Source organism: Rhineura floridana, chromosome 8 (genome assembly GCF_030035675.1).
Source record: "Rhineura floridana isolate rRhiFlo1 chromosome 8, rRhiFlo1.hap2, whole genome shotgun sequence".
Lineage (NCBI taxonomy): Eukaryota > Metazoa > Chordata > Lepidosauria > Squamata > Rhineuridae > Rhineura > Rhineura floridana.
Genome location: NC_084487.1, coordinates 10,250,724 through 10,266,927, shown reverse-complemented (window position 1 = coordinate 10,266,927; position 16,204 = coordinate 10,250,724). Strand labels below are relative to the sequence as shown.

The 16,204-nt window shown below is 43.1% G+C and overlaps 2 protein-coding genes across 3 annotated transcripts; one reads left to right on the top strand and one right to left on the bottom strand.

Moving 5' to 3' along the window:
- Positions 1-1,222: 1,222 nt before the first annotated feature.
- On the bottom strand, positions 1,223-8,245 carry LOC133390181 (uncharacterized). The gene is made up of 3 exons (XM_061638218.1): positions 7,313-8,245; positions 2,519-3,194; positions 1,223-2,000 (listed from the first exon to the last, which is right to left on the bottom strand). The coding sequence occupies exons 2-3, from the start codon at positions 2,711-2,713 to the stop codon at positions 1,290-1,292; spliced, it is 906 nt and encodes a 301-aa protein (XP_061494202.1). The 5' UTR covers positions 2,714-3,194; positions 7,313-8,245; the 3' UTR covers positions 1,223-1,289.
- Positions 8,246-8,430: 185 nt separating this feature from the next.
- Positions 8,431-15,209, top strand: LOC133363277 (intraflagellar transport protein 27 homolog). Of its 2 annotated transcripts, none has more exons than XM_061582677.1 (7): positions 8,431-8,812; positions 11,804-11,883; positions 12,755-12,841; positions 13,469-13,528; positions 14,201-14,318; positions 14,600-14,709; positions 14,881-15,209. In XM_061582677.1, exons 1-7 carry the CDS (start codon positions 8,779-8,781, stop codon positions 14,977-14,979), a joined length of 588 nt encoding a protein of 195 aa, XP_061438661.1. In that variant the 5' UTR covers positions 8,431-8,778; the 3' UTR covers positions 14,980-15,209. The 2 variants fall into 2 exon arrangements, with proteins under 2 accessions (XP_061438661.1, XP_061438662.1); XM_061582678.1 differs by having other exon boundaries at positions 8,433-8,812; positions 12,755-12,814.
- Positions 15,210-16,204: the final 995 nt, after the last annotated feature.

The window sequence follows — 16,204 nt, the reverse complement described above, 5'->3', positions numbered from 1 at the left end:
TACCCTCACAACAACCCTGTGAGGTAGGTTAGGCTAAGAAACAGTAACTGGCCCAAGGTCAGTGAGCCTCATGGCTGAGTGGGGATTTGAACCTTGGTCTCCTAGGTCAGAATATTGGACTAGGACCATTACACCACACTGGCTCTCTAGCAATAAGTACTGTGAGAGCCTGGGATGTGGGGGGGGTGACTGCCAATGACAGTGTTTTATGATGGGAGGGGTATAGAATCTGCAGAATCTAGCTGAAGAATTGTAAGAGAAAAAATGGCGGCCTTAGAAAGAACAAGTGAGTTGTAAGATGGGAATTCAGTAGGAAGGCAAAGTATAATGTGCCTTTTCCCTTATAACTGCACTAAACTGCCCTAGTTCTGGGCAGACCATCCTTCTCTCCCACTCTCTTGGGTGGGAGGATTGTCCTGCCAAACTGTCAAGACATCAAGAGAGCTATCCTGTGTAAGGGACTTTTTTCTTAAGAATGTTTTACCCCACCCATCATCCACCAAGAATTAAGTGTCCTCAATGTTCTTTGGGGCATAAGGAGAAATTGGTAAATCTAAACATAGAATAAGGGCATATATTTCTAGGAAAACTTGCATGGTGGCCTTGTTCCCCTGACCAAGCCTCCCTCCTGCTGTGCACAGGTGGTACACCTGCCTAAAGAAGGGAGGCTTGTGGTGAGGGACTTGTATGTACTGAACCTTTCCAGGGTCTTAAATTTGGAGATGGAGAAGCCCAAAGCCACCCTCCTGGAAATGGAGGCAGTAGGAAGGGATGTGCTGGCTTGCACTCTCTCCATCACTTCTGATTCCAGGAGGAACAACAGTCGTTGAACTTCCTCTGTGCCATGGTTTTGACTTCCCTTTCCAGCATTAATGATGAAATCATGTACTTTGTGGAGTGTCGTATTTTCAAAAGAAGGCAAGGTATGGTAAGCACTACCCTGCAGAGGCCTCCGATTGCTATACTGCCATGATTCCACTATGCATTAACATGCTGGTGCCAGAAAGTCAAATGATAACTCAAAACAAATGATGTGGCTTATAAAAAATCAATGCAAAGTACAGAAAAAATCCAGGATTTGGGTATTCTAGGAATGAAGGGAAAGGAATCCAGCTGAAGCCCCTCCCCCTATTACACTTTTATGATTGAATCGCACAATTTGCAGGAGCTTTTCTCAATTAGTGTAAATGGCATACATACAACTGAAGCAAGCTGGTGTAATCAAGGCCATTTAATTTACAAAATGAATGTAGAACAAATAAAACGTAAGTATGAAAAGAGTCCTAATATTAGTATTCCGTATTTCCTGCAAGGTAATGTATGACTGCATTGCGCACTTCCTCACCTCCTGTTTCATCGCTATTCTCGTAAGAATGGTAGTCCTCGTTATATGCTGCCAACAGTACATGCTCAGTAATGTCCGGACCATCCGGCACTGCATGTCTCTTTGTCTCACAAATATTATGCAGCACAACACATGCCGTGACAACTGCCACAACATTCTCCTCTGCCACTGGCAGCCTAGCAGTAAGGCACCTCCACCTTGCCTTCAGTCTCCCAAAGGCCTGCTGAACAACACTGTGACAAAGTTTGAAAGTCCTGTTGTAGATGGTCTTCCTCTTGTCCAGGGGGTCTCCATATGGTCTCATGAGCCACGTCCGCATAGGATAGGTGCTGTCAGCCAGTATTAGTGGTGGAATCTCCACACCCTGGATGTTGACAGTTGGGTTCCCTGGAACAAAAGTGCCCTCATCCATGGCCTGGCACAGTGCAGATTTACGGAAGATCAACACATCATCATGGCTTTTCCCACTCCATCCTACTTCAATGTTAGTAAAACGGCCAGTGTGGTCGGTTGTCCCTTGAAATAGAATGGAACAGAAATTCTTGGGTTTGTTGCACTCATCTCCCTGACCTGTAGTGGCTATTATTGACAGATGTGTCAAGTCCATGACACCAACGCAGTGGGGAAACCCCATCTCCCTGAAACCATCCATGATCTGTAAGAGATAACAAAGTAGTGGTAAATTTAAAATTTTATGGATGTGCCAATAGTTCCACCCTAAAAGTGTCCACAACACACTTCAGTCAAAAACAAAAACGACACAGTAACATGGCATGGTAGTGAGTGGTATTCTGCAATTGCCTAACTGTTGTTTTGATACTTATAGTGATTTTTATTAATGTATTTCAAAGTCAATTGTAAGCAGCCTTAGAAGGATATGCATCCTGAAAGACGGGATAAAAATAACACTTTAAAGTGTCAAAGAAAGCAACATTTTGCTACACTGGCCAAAGGTAAAAGTTAAGTGTCCAAAAGGATAGCTGTCAGATGGACGGTTACAGGTAAAATGTTGGACACCTGGGAAGAACAAATTTAAAACTTATTTTCACTTTGCAGTGCACAACTCAGCCCACTCATCCACCTCCCAGACACCTTAGCAACATGGGAAAATAGTGGTGTATTAACCCTACACAACCACAGCAACTTTTTAATAAAATAGGTTTTGAAACTTACCTTCCAGTAGTCAGCCAAGTAGATTGTCTGGTGGACAAGCAGATGCTTAATGGCAAAGCACACCTCCAGAACAATCTCTCCCACTGTTGACCTCCCAACTCCAAACTGTGCTGCAACTTCGCGATAGCATTTCAGATTAGAAAGCCACCATACAGCTATAGCCACCCGTTTCTCAACAGGGATGGCTTCTCGCATGATGGTTCTCTGCCTCTGGAGCTGGGGTCAGAGTATGTCTGCAATTTCAAAGAGGGTGCCTCGGCTCATTTGGAAACTCTCAATCCACCTTTCATCATCCCAGGTTCCAAGCATAGAACGGTCCCACCAATGCTGCTTAGTGGGACAGATCCACCATTTCCGTAATTTTGGTCCACTTTCCAACAAGATGACAATAGGAACCATATGTCTGGAGCTTTTCCTCCTCTGGATGACATGTCTACTCCTCAAAATGTGGTTCTGAATTGCCCGGCCTATCAGTAGTCTCCTCATCTGCCGCCTTCGGATACTGAACAGATATGCATTACATTGGCTGATAGTTGAATGGAGTTCAGCAACCAAAACCTCAAGATGTAATTTCAGCAGCTGGAGCAACACATGAGGTTCCATGTTGCACAAGGAATGCAATGGCGTTGGAAATCACAGGAGCAATATTTAAAGAGGTCAAAGGTATGCACTTCCACTGTAAAAAAGCAAACAAAATAAATTATCAAGGTGAAACCTGGCTACATCCCACTTTATTCTGCCCACTAGCGTGGACAGGATATGGCAAATGTTAGCAAAAAAAACACATTAAAAAAGAACACACTGGCCTGGTTTGCACGTAATGCTAAACCATGGTTTAACAAACAACTTGTCTTACACAAAATCAATCAAACCAGGGTTTGCTCTCTAAGGTTTGTTTTATTTTCCAATGTCTCTTGCCTTGTGCCTTTGCAGCTTGATGAACATCTGGGGGAGGTGGCCACATTAACCATGGATAAGGAAGAGTGCTGGGTTCACAAGTACCACCAAGCCATAGTTAAACAACTGAGGTTTATAAGCCAACAACAAACTGTGGTTTCAGATCATGATTTCTTGGCAGCAAGCAAACCACAGTTAAGCTACTGGACAGAATTCACATTTAATGCTAAGCCATGATGTAATAAATCAGAGTTTAGTAAACCATAGCTCAATGTTATATGTGAAACAAGCCAACATCTTCCATAATGTTGAAGGCACATTACAATTCTGCCTGCAAGAAAAAGTGGAAAAACAACCAGTAATGCCAGGTTAAAACGTTTTTATTGGCCTCGGCATTTAAAGTGTTGGTTATGCTATTAAGTCTGCTCTACAGTTTTAACTGCTTCAAAATCTGTTTTATTGATTGCTTTGTTCTTGCTATGCTATATCTTACCTTGGTATGATGATAATGGTGATTTCTTTATTTATATACTGCTTCATGCCAAAATAGACTTCTAAGCAGTTTACAAGTATAAAAACCAATGACACAAGCATTAAAATATAAAATCATTAAAATATGCAATAAAACAATCCCATTAAAACAACACAGCAATTCAAGGAGGAGACTCAGGATGAAAGATCAAGGAAATGCCTGCATAAACAGGTGCATCTATACTTAGTTTAGCTGAGCTCATTAGATACTGCTGGATGAACGGCAGTTTTAATATATTTTCAATAAACAGTAATACATAAATAAAAACTGCCTGGAAGCATCCTTTGCCTCATGAAGCAAGAGGGAGTGTAACTATTAGGAGCCACCTCAGTGGCATTCATTATCTTTATTTAAAGAGGAGGCTTCCCCACACAACTAATACATTGTGTAGAGAAATGGTCTCCCCACATAAGAAGACCCTGCTGGATGAGGCCAGAGGCCCATCTAGTTCAGGATCCTGTTCTCACAGTGGCCCACTAGATGCCCATGGGAAGCCCGCAAACAGGACTTGAGTGCAACAGCACTCTCCCTTCCTGCAGTTTCTAGCAACTGGTATTCAGACGCATACAGCCTCCAATGGTGGTGGTAGAACATACTGTAGCTAATACAAGCAACGCTTTCTCATTTGTACCACTGAGAGTGAGTTCTGTTTGGGAACTGTATTTATTCATCTGCTACATTTTTATCCCATCCTGCTTCCAACAAGTTCAGGGTAGCCTACTTTGTTCCCCCTCTGCATTGGCGATCACTTGTGGCTGAGTAAGATTGCCTTGCAATCCTGCAAGGTATGTTAGGCTGAGAGATAGTGAATGGCCTAAGGTCAGTGAAAAGGACACTGATCAAAGAGGAGGTTCCTCTACCCCCAGGAAAACTGGCCCATACACAAACAACACATTTGTAACAAGGAGAGTGGGCCTTGTGTAGAACTATCTCCTTGACATGTGCAGGAGAATGTCATCCCACTTCTAGGAGAACTAGATCTCAATAGAGGCCCTAACCTATGGCACTGTAAAAACAAGTGCCCCTTTTGAGGTATTTTTAAGTCTCTGCCCCCCCCCCCAACACTTCTGGAACCATTTTTCTTTTGAGAAGCGTGTTCCACTGAAAACGTGTAACTCCAAATGCCCCATCCTAAACAGATAGCATTGCTCCATCAAATACCAGAGAGTGCTGTAGTTAGGATAACTGCCCATTAATTTGATGGGGAAAGGCCAATGGACTTGTTTCCATACATCCATGGACTCAACACAAACATTTGCCGTTGACAAGAACATTGCACAGGGCTTAGCTGGAGTGACAGATCAAGGGACATCCTTAAGGAAACCAGGAGCTTGCTCAGATTGAGGTAGATGGAAGAAAATTCTTTATTTTTAAAATTAATTTTCCAGAGAGGTTTCTCCCAAAAGTCACCACTTGCAACAGTGTAATCCTCAGAAAGTGCTCCAGCTGGATGCTGCTTCCTAGTTAGAGAAAGCAGCAATGGTCTGCAGAGCTGAATTCAACCTTTCAAAACAGGCCCCCAAGCACCCAACAAGGATTTTGGCATAACGGGGGCTCCCAGGGCTGGGAGGGGCTTTCCTGCAAAGGGCCATCCCTGAGCTGCATCCAGACTAAAGACCTTTCTTTAAGGCTGCTCAGGCATCATTGTAATTCTAATTCTAATCTTTCTAACTCAGCTGGAATTAGAATGACTATGCCACAGAACTCTTAACATAGCATTGTACCCGCAGTGCTGTTTACATGGCAAAGGGGAGCCTGCTCACTTATTTAAACTTCTTGGACCGAAGCGGAGGAAAAGCCCACTTCCTCTTTGTGTTTTGAACATTTAGCACTTCCAGTCTAGTGTACTAATATTTTTTAAAAGTGTTTAGCAACTGGGGTGGGGACAGGAGATTTCTCAGATCATACCCTGAATGCTTCATAGTACTAGCCCTGAGGCCAGGCAGAGATATGATCAAAGAAGAGGTATGACAAGTCTCTAAGAGATGACAAAGCTGTAGCCCTCCAAATACTGTTGGACTAGAACTCCCAGCACCCCTGATCACTGGCCACACTGGCTGGGGATAAAGAGAATTGTAGTCTAGCAATATCTGGAAGTTAGCTGCATCTACTGTCAGGCCTCCCAGTCTGTCTAATGGCTCCTCCAAATGCTCTATTTATTGAGCATTCATCATTGTTCGCTTGCACAAAGTTTACACAGTGGTTAGACTATATTCAGCATTCTTAAGCATCCCTTTGATTTATGAGCATTCATCCTGATTTACCTGTGGAGTGTTTACACATCTCCCCATTAATCATTCACTCATCCCACACTTTTCAGTGTGTTGCTCTGTGGGCTTCCTAACCGCAAAAGGTCCGTGTTTATTTTTATTTTAAGTGGATTTCTTGCACCAGGGCAGGAGAGTGCTTTCATCCACCTTAATTGCGTAAACCTACATTTATGGCAAGTGCTTGAATGAATTCTTCCCACACAATAACGAGTCTATGGTAGCCAAATACATAGCCAAGCAAACAACACAGGAAGGAGGGAAAGAGAATGGAGAAATGCGGCGGGGGGGGTAGGATACGTGATTGTTTCCATTATGTCTGCTTTGGGTCAGTTGTAACAGAGGGACTAGAGAGGTGAGGGGGCAACAATTCTACAGGGAACAGGAAACGGGTGAAGCTTGCCTTTTCCTCGATGTGTGTGCAGAAGCGGGTGGGGGGTTAATCTCCCTTGAAAGAGCTTCCAGCGAGAAGGCAGGGAATGATTCATTCTGTCCCCCCAAGCCAGGGCAACGTTGCAAGCTCTCTCCTCAGCCATTGCTTCGATCAGCCTGGCCCTGGTGAGCCAGACGCCCTTTTCTTCCCCTGCGGCGCGGCAAGTTTCTCCCCACTTCAGGAATCGCCTGCAATTCCTCTCCCCAATCCTAAATGCGGGGGGAGGGGAGGGGGAAGGATTCCCTCCCCCCCCCAGGCTTGGAGGGAGGCAGACTGATGTCCAAGCCACCCCCTCCAAACCGGCAGTCTGCCCGCCTGCCTCTGCCGTCACTGTTGTTGCTCCAACGAGGGGCCAGCGGAACATTTGCAAAAGTTTTTAAAAAGACCCTGGACAAAGGAGTCTAGCGTATAGGATCGGGGACCCTTCCCCCCCTTTTTAAAGGGAACCAAAGGGTGCCTGGAACACTTTCTTTTGGCCAGGCGCTTTCCCACCGAGCTCTCTCAGAAGATGGGATGGCGACGGCCGGATCGATCCCGCTCAATGCCAAAGCGTATTGCAGCGAGGGCTGTTCTCGCGGGGAGTTCTCGGTACTTTTGGAATAAGGCCCTCCCATCTAAGAACTCACGAGTTCTAGGAGATCCACAGAGCACCCCTCTTTTCTTACCTGGAGAGACGAGGTTTCCAAGGGTTTCCAAAGTGCGAGTCCCTCTTCTTGCCCGAAAGGCGCCGCTTTGCACGTTGTTGCTCAATGAGGATGCGGGATGGGGATTCCCATACTGTTAGGTAGCTGATGGGGACCCTTTCTTTCATGGCTAGGGCCCCGCCTCCCTTTTGCCCCCGAGAAGGAGCTGTTCACTCATTGCCTTGGCTTGAGAAATCACAAGGCAAGGAGCTCATGGTCCCTTCCTATCCTGCCAACAACAGTAGCCACCAGCATTCAAATAATTCCTTCCCCTCAATTCATAGAACTGGTGCCCGGGTGACACAAGAATTAAACGTTGCCGCCAGTCAATTAAGAAGAGGGCGGGAGTTGTGGCCGAAAAGCACAGCGGCGGCCGTGGTCGTTGGAGGCGGTTCGAATCCACGTAGCTGCCATGGCCCTTTGCTGCCCTCTCCCAAAAGAGGGTGAAGGTGGGGGTTGGGGACAGACAGCGTCAGTCTCCGCAGGCGCGAAAAACTCAGTTAACCTTGCGCGGACCTCCATCAACACAACAAAGTGCATAGGAGCTACACCACGGCATGGGAAGCTCCACTATTAAGTGGTACATGGGGGTGTTTAGGAGTGTATTAAGGAAATAGACTCCGCCCTCCGAGAATTTGGGGCCTCACAGAATCTTAATGGAAAAGCGTCATTGAATCTGTAGAGTAGTTGAAGACCGTTTAATTATAGCCATTTTCCCCTAGGAGCTTCAAACAACAAAAAATGATAATTCTGTCGCAGTGGTACAGTCCACCTGAGTGTAACCAATCATGAAATAGGCACTTCGGCGTATCATAAATCACCGGGCAGAAAAAGACGTCTTGGTCCACGCACGCAAAATTATAGCTGCATGACTTCATTGTTTCCTCGGGATGGGGGCAGGGACGTTATAGCACTGGTCCAGAATTATTTGAAATGACTGGCCATAAGCTAAACCAATACATACCTAACATTCCTTTGATCGACACTGAGAACTAATGAGCTGAGGACATTGACGTGAAAGTAAACAGCCAATGGAAATGTAGGCGGGCACAAAGCGCAGCCAATCACTTCGTTTACGATGGGGGAGCCTCCGCCAATAGGGGTATCGGCGGGGGTGGGGAAAGCTGTACGTCTTAGAATCCTGTTGCTAGGACAGCGCTGAGGTTCTGCGTTTTTCTCTGAGAGGAAGGAGAGTGTGGTGAGAGTCACTTGGGAGCCTGCGCTATTCTTCCTCCCTTCCTACCGTCATGGTGGCTCGTCCTCTAGCAGAGTCCTAAGGGGACTTGCAGCCTAACCACCACTATACGCAAAACTAAGGAGGGCCTCTTCTGAAGCCCCTTCCCTGGCTTCCCTAACTGAAACCATCCCGACACCCCCTCCCCAATAAGTGCTAGTCTCTTCCTCTCCCCGTTCCCCACAAAGTCTTATGGTGAGGGGCAGTGCAGATCATGGTGAAGTTGGCTGCCAAATGCATCGTGGCAGGTGAGTTCCAAAACTGGCCGCCTTGGCAGCATCTCTTGAAATTGTGTCTCATATAATGGGCCTGAGCATCCCTTGCCAAGACGTGCCCTCAAGAGTGACACCCCCTACTGAGAGAAACAGAGCATCGCAGCCTCGGAACAGCGTGCACGATCTAAGGCCTTTGAAGGTGCCCGCAAGGTGTTGTGTTGTTTTTGCAACAATGCGAAATTGTTACTTGTAAATAATCCCCCCTGAAATAATTAAGAATTACTTCTCACTCAACATGGTAAGGATTGGGCTATTTAATAAAACGTATGCCTTGGGTTGATTTTGTGTCATGTAAAAACAAAGATGGGAGCTATCAGGTAGGTAAAGTTTCTCCTTAAAACACATACAAACAGTATTGTACACCCGCTCTGATTATTCTATTCCGGGGTAAATCTGACCTTCCAATGTCAAGCATCACCTCTGCAGGTCTGGAAATTGCTGCATCTATCAGTCTCATCCTTTATTTGTTTTTGTGGTGTGAGGTTTAATGTTTTGTCACTGTTGTTGCAAGGTACTTTGAGTAGTAGGGAGGTGGTATATACATGTGATAACAATAGGTTCTCTCAGGAGCAAAGGCCTTAACGGAGCAGATTGTAATAGGGGTGCAACTGCTACTGCCATATAAGGTTCCGTCTCAGTTTGATGGTTGCTGAAGCAATATCAGAGTTCTGCTCTGGATACAATTTCCTGCTCTGCCTGTTGGGTATTCCTGTCCTGGCATCCATACATGGGTATAAAGTTTGAGTAGGGTACACACACAGGCCTGAAAAGCATAAGTTCCTTCAACTATTCATGGAAACAGTTGCTCAATTTGAGCCTAAGTGCTGGATTTTTCATGCATATGCCATATCCAGATGTGATTCTCATGCATTTACATCTAGCAGGACAAGTATATCTGGTGGGCAGGCAGGAAGATGTGATCAGAAAGCAACTATTGTTAAATCTCAGTGATTAGTGTGACTGATACAAAAGAATTTTAACCATTGTCCTTGCAAAATTCTGATGCCTACAATGTTCATGCTGTCTTCTAATGATTTTGTTGTGATAGTAATTTGAAATATCTTTTCCAGACCTAGAAGTATATTGCATCTTTAGAAAATGTTATCATCTTTCAACAGTGCTACTGTATTGTGTTCTGTTCATTTTGGTGCATTAGAGTTCATATCTTCAATCTCTGTTTCATTATGAAGACTGTGAACAAGGTTATGCTTAATATTCCTTGATAATAAAAATGTTTTGGCAAATTCAGAGAAGCAAAATAATATTTATATAGCAACAAGTAAAATATATAAGTAGACCAAAAATGTTGTCCTAATAGATGAAGATGTATTCACTGAAAAATCTGTTTGTGTACTGATCTAAGCCAAGATTCAGGCCAATCATATCACAGATCTTTGGAGTTCATGTATTTTCAGAGAACTATGTTGCAGGAAATTGAGATCAGGGATCTTACAGTTTCGTGGTCAAACTAGATGCAGCCCTGGAGTATCCTGAGGAGCTTTAGGATTAGGGAGAGGTAGTTTTTTATCTCCTTCCCACAATCCTGGCTTTATCTCCTTACCCCAGTCTCCTTACCACAATCTTTATCTCCTTACCACTTTTAGTTGTAAGCCACCCTGAGTTCCACTTTTGGAAAAAGGGCGGGGTATAAATAAAGTAAATAAATAAATAAATAAATATTGCCACAATCAGTGGCTAGGAGTGCCTTTTACCAGCTTCGGCTAATAAGACAGCTGCAGCCATTTCTGGACCAGGATAGCCTGACCACTGTTGTCCATGCACTGGTAACCTCTAGGCTGGATTACTGTAATGCGCTCTATGTGAGGCTGCCCTTGAGGTTGGTCCGGAAGCTGCAGCTAGTGCAAAATGCAGCGGCGAGACTGCTCACTGGGGCAGGGTATCGCCAACATGTCACACCGCTGCTGAAAGAACTGCACTGGCTGCCCATTTGCTACCAGGCCAAGTTCAAGGTTCTAGTTTTGGTGTACAAAGCCCTATACAGCTCGGGACCAGGATACCTGAAAGACCGTCTTACCCCTTATATACCCAGCCAATCACTGCGCTCTTGAGGGCCTCCTGCAGATACCATCTTATCAGGAGGTTTGTTCTGTACAATATAGGAAACAGACCTTTAGTGTGGCAGCACCTACCCTGTGGAATTCCCTCCCCTTAAATATTAGACAGGCTATCTGCTGTCTTTTCGGCGCCTTTTGAAGACTTTCCTCTTCCAACAAGGCTTTTAAGTTGAGACCTATCCCAGTCTGTGTCTGTATTAGAATTGCTTTTAATATGTCTTTTAATATCCTTAACCTTTTAAAAAAAATTTTTTTAAAGTTTTTTTTTTAAATGTTTTTGACGTTGTTTTGTTTTAATGTATTTTAAGGTCTTTTTATGATGTTTTAAAGTGTTTTTAGTGTTTCTGTTTGCCGCCCTGGGCTCCTGCTGGAAGGAAGGGCGGGGTATAAATAAACAAACAATCAAATAAAATCCTGACAAAAATCATTTCTCAATCTGCTCTTTTCATTTCAAGGTACAGCAGAGGCTTCCCTTGAAATGTAAAGAGCAGCTTTGAAGAGGCAGTTTTTTGGGGGGGACTGTGGCAGGGAGAAAAATGTTCCCTCCCCTCCCCCTGTGGTTCGGAAACTGCTCAGGAATACCCCAGCCGCTATTTACAGTAAAAACATGTGTTTTTAAAATTGCATTCACACAATAAATGTTATGTCTAGTTTGGCACGGATGCTTTGCAGAGTTTGGTCTCCTTAAGTCCACTGGTTTCAATGGGGTTAGGTGTGCATATAAAAAATATAATATTGGGCTGTTAACTGATTGCATTAGTGTTATTTTTTTTATTTTGTAATAGTATCATGTTGGAAGACGACCTATAATTTCTTAGAATATACTGGGAGGAAGAAAGTGACTTAGCCAAATTAGAACAAAGGTCTTTTCCCTCCATTTGTCATGCAGGTGACTCGGCAGTGGGAAAGAGTGCCTTGGTCCAGATGTTCTGCAATGATGGGACTCATTTTCAGAAAAACTACACATTGGTGAGCCATTTGGTGGAATGATAGGTACTGGAGAGAAGAGGCATCAGTAGGAACTTTGAAATATGGACATTAATCATGTATCATGGGACCACGATCAGTGCTAGATATCTTGGTCACATTTTAGAACATCCCATCAGAAAAGTGCCAAGAATATATTTACCTGGGTCTAGTTTGTGCACCTACCCAGCCAATTATCTTCAGATGCAGGAGAACCAAGAGTGCATCCCATTCCATTCCCTACAACACGAGGCGTGGAGAACCTTTGGAGAAGGAGAACTATAACTCCCATTGTCCCTGGACATTGGCCATGTTTGTTCAGGCTGATGGGAGTAGTAGTTCAGCAACATCTGGAGGGCCAAAGGTTCTCCACACCTGCACTACACACTGAAGAAAATGTGGAACAGGCACCACATACAGAGACCTGTACATGTGGAAACCCAAGGGGGGTGGGATTGTACAAATCGGGTCTCTGCATGTATAGATCTCCATGGGGAAACCAACTATTTGTCTAAAGTAGAGCAGAAGGAGAAAGATGCACTACTTCCGTTCTGTGGATTGTTGGCTGAACATGTGTGTGAACCAGACCTAAAGAATATAGAGCTAACATTAGACCTACAGGAAAAATAAACTGTGTCATACCATGAGTAACCTTTATTTCCCAGCCTAGTTTTGTTTTTTCAGGCTAGTCCCAAACATCCAGTTTTCAGATTCTGAATGTTTCTATAACAAAAAAAATAATAATAATGTGGTAATAATGTGATAATGACTTGAAAGACCTGAAGGGTTCTGAAGGGCCTAGGCAAGCATAGTATGAAAATAAACTAGCTTTCTGTGAATCTTTGTAACATGTTTACCTTATTCTGATTGATAGACAACAGGAGTAGAACTGCTGGTGAAGACGGTACCCATTCCAGAGACGAGTGATAGTGTGGTGAGCCCAGTTATGATTTCAACAGAGGTGCCCTTTTTTAAAAAGCCATCTAGAGTTCTCAGGTTTTTCAATGACAGTGCTTGATTTAGTTGCATTTTGTTGGATATGTCTGCCTATATCTTATTAATTTATTTGTGTAGCCTTAATGTTGACAGTACAGAAACTTGGACTGTCTAACTGATTCCAAGAACTTCATAGCCATTGGGACTATGGCAGGATCCCAGTTGTCATTCTGTGTATGCAAGAAGTTAATACTGGGAAAGACGCTGAGCTTAATAGTTTATTACAGAGAGAAGCGCTTTTAGATCTCTGGATCATCTCAAGTGTATTGACTCTCACCACCCCCACTCAATGCAGCTGTATGCTGCCACCATTTGGTGTCTCAGCCATGGGCAGATTTGGAACACAGGGCAATGAAACATCTGCAAGCTGGCTATGACTTGCAAGGCTACCCTGGAATATGGAGTGCACCTTCTTCAGGGTTTAAAACGAAAAGAATGGGTTCGTTTCCAAACCTCAGTGGGTTACATGTATTAATGTTAATTATTGTTACTGCAAGCACTGCTATAGCCTGAAAGAAACTAGTATTTAAAACTGTTTAGTTAGTATATGGAAGATTCCATGGCCACACATTAATTTTGCTTTTGCTTTCAGGAACTCTTCCTCTTTGACTCAGCAGGCAAAGAAATATTTTCTGAAATGCTAGAGAAACTGGCAAGTAGACTATAAGAGTTTTCATTCAATAGATGTGCTGTGAAACAAACCTGACCTCCAAATGTTAATTAAAGCTTGCATAAGGGCAGGAAATAATCGTTCTTGGCTGCTTCCCTTTTTGCTAACAGCTGCATGGGTCATCACTGGAAAATCCCCCCTCCCTCATTGTAAGTGCTATGGGGAGAGGGAAAGATATTGGTATGGTACGTTGCATCTTGACCTCTAGTGTTGAGTATGCCAAAGAAAAGTGTAAGCCAAAATCTTCACATTTCCCAATAGTTCTATTATACCCTCATCTGGGATGTTTTTATACTTCTGCTTTGACTCTGTTGTATCAGTTTATACTATGGTGTTTTCATGCAATATGGATCAGCTATTGCTGTACCATAACCCCACATCCTCAAATCTACCATCCTCGAATGTGTTTGTTCTTGAGATTTCCTATAAGACTCTGGCTGAAACACAGCAGTGGACCTTTCCCTTTGGAAGTCAGGCACTTGTCCATTAGGAATCAATGACGGAATCCTTTTTATCAGACTTGTATTTCTAGCTCTGGTTTTGTAACGCTCCTTATATGCTAAAATTACTTCCTTATGAAGCCTCTGGGGTTGTACTGGCTATTGACCATATCCATTTCAATAGAGTTGACAGTGTTTTCCTCTTGCTGCGCAGTGGGAACAGCCAAATGCCCTGTGTATTGTATATGATGTTACCAATGAGCAATCTTTCAGTAACTGTGCCAAGTGGCTGGAGAGGCTGAGGACCCAAACCTTTGGAACGCACGTCCCAGGTAGGAGGCTTTAATCATCTTTTCATGTATATTTTGAGCCTGTATCTCCTACTCTCAGATGTCAGCATCTTAATTCCAAGCTGTTAGAATGGCTTTCTTTTGTTCAATCAGTATGTGAAACAAACATGGGAGGTAAATATTCCATTTGACTCCCTTGTGGTCTTCCCTTCCATTTCCTTGTCAAACAACCTATTTTCATGTCTCTTTTACCTGTTAACTTGCTATGTATTATAGTGCCATTGTTAATAATTCAATTTTTTTCCCCTCTTTTATTTTTGTAGGTGTGCTAGTTGGCAATAAGACAGATTTGATTGATAGGCGAGTCGTGGAACAAAAGCAAGCACGAGAATGGGCAAAAACCAGTGGCCTAGAATACTGCGAGATCTCAGTGGTGAGTGTCTTTGTATAACTGGGTGTAGGGAAAGAACTGTTTTAACTTTTAGATAGAGGAGGCACTGAATTATGTTGCAGGTTTATATTATGTAGCTTGTTTCCAGCAACAGTTTGTTGACGTAATTCTCTTCTCCATTGATCATTTTAAATTTATTTTCTGTCTTTCCAGAAAGAGATGGAAAACTATGAAGCCCCTTTTCACATTGTGGCAAATTCCTTCCACCGGCTGTACAAAGAGAGGGTGGAAATCTTTCACTCATTAGTGTGAGGTGTCTTTTAATGTGATATGCTTAGCTGGTTTTCTTTTCTTTGTGCCTGGAAATAATCAAATGTTTAACAATCACAGACTGTTAGAGGTTAGGCTTTTATTAGCTTATGATCATTTTTTAAAAAAATATTCTTTATACTCACACACAAAAATACAAAATACATATCTTACAATCAATGCTTTCCTGTAATTCTAAGCCAAAATAAACCTATAGGAGATTCTGACTATTATTTCAATCCTCGCTTGTCTATTACTTGTCCAATCACTTACATTTTTTATTGTGTGTGCTTTTTACATGATTGCAGGTTAAATGTTGTGAAAGCAATAAACGTGTGTATTTTGAGAAATTTCAAAAAAATAAAATCTAATGACCAACAACATACCATACAATATACCAGAGAACAGCATGGTCACTTTAGTAGAACCTAACCATCAAAAGTAGATAATGGGGTGGGGAATAGACTGGAGTGGGTGACCTGTGGCCCTCCAGATATTGTTGTATTCCAGCTCCGATCAGTCCCAGCTAGCATGGCCAAAAGTCCAGGATGGTGGGAGCTGTAGTCTAGCACCTTTTGGAGGACAGTGTTCCCCACCCCAGTGTTAGAAGAAGAAGCAAAAGATGTGAGGGTTAGGGCTAGAATGTAAGGCACAACATTGAGCCATTATATCCTCTGTAGTGCAGATACAACCTCTTAGGGTAAAAGCCCATGGACTGGTTTTCATAGCTTGGAGCTCTTCAGCATTAGTACCATGACTGATCTCTGTTCGTGACTTCATAGAATTTATTTTGATTATTTTCATTCAGCACATTCTCTCTAGTTGTTGGTAGCCAAGATTTTCTTCTCTATCTTTTATAACTTGAGAATGCACTGCCCTCTGCTGGTGCCCAGAACATTTACGGTGAGGGCTGGGGTAAGAAACCATTACCTTCAGTGGCTTTGCATTACATATTGAAAGTTGCTTTTACTTAAGTTTTATTCCCATCTTACTACTGCTTATCACATTGTGCAGTGTAACTGATGGGCTTCTGACATTTCCACTGTGGTATATAAAGAATTAGTCTTGTGGGAATGATATAGAATACACTTGCAACTTTTAAATTGAGAGATTATACTGGAAAGACTTGTCATAATGTATTTATTCTGATTGTTTTTATTCTTATCCCAATGTCTCAGGGCAGGTCATATAACATGCTGCACATAAAATAAAGTCTAACATATGTTAT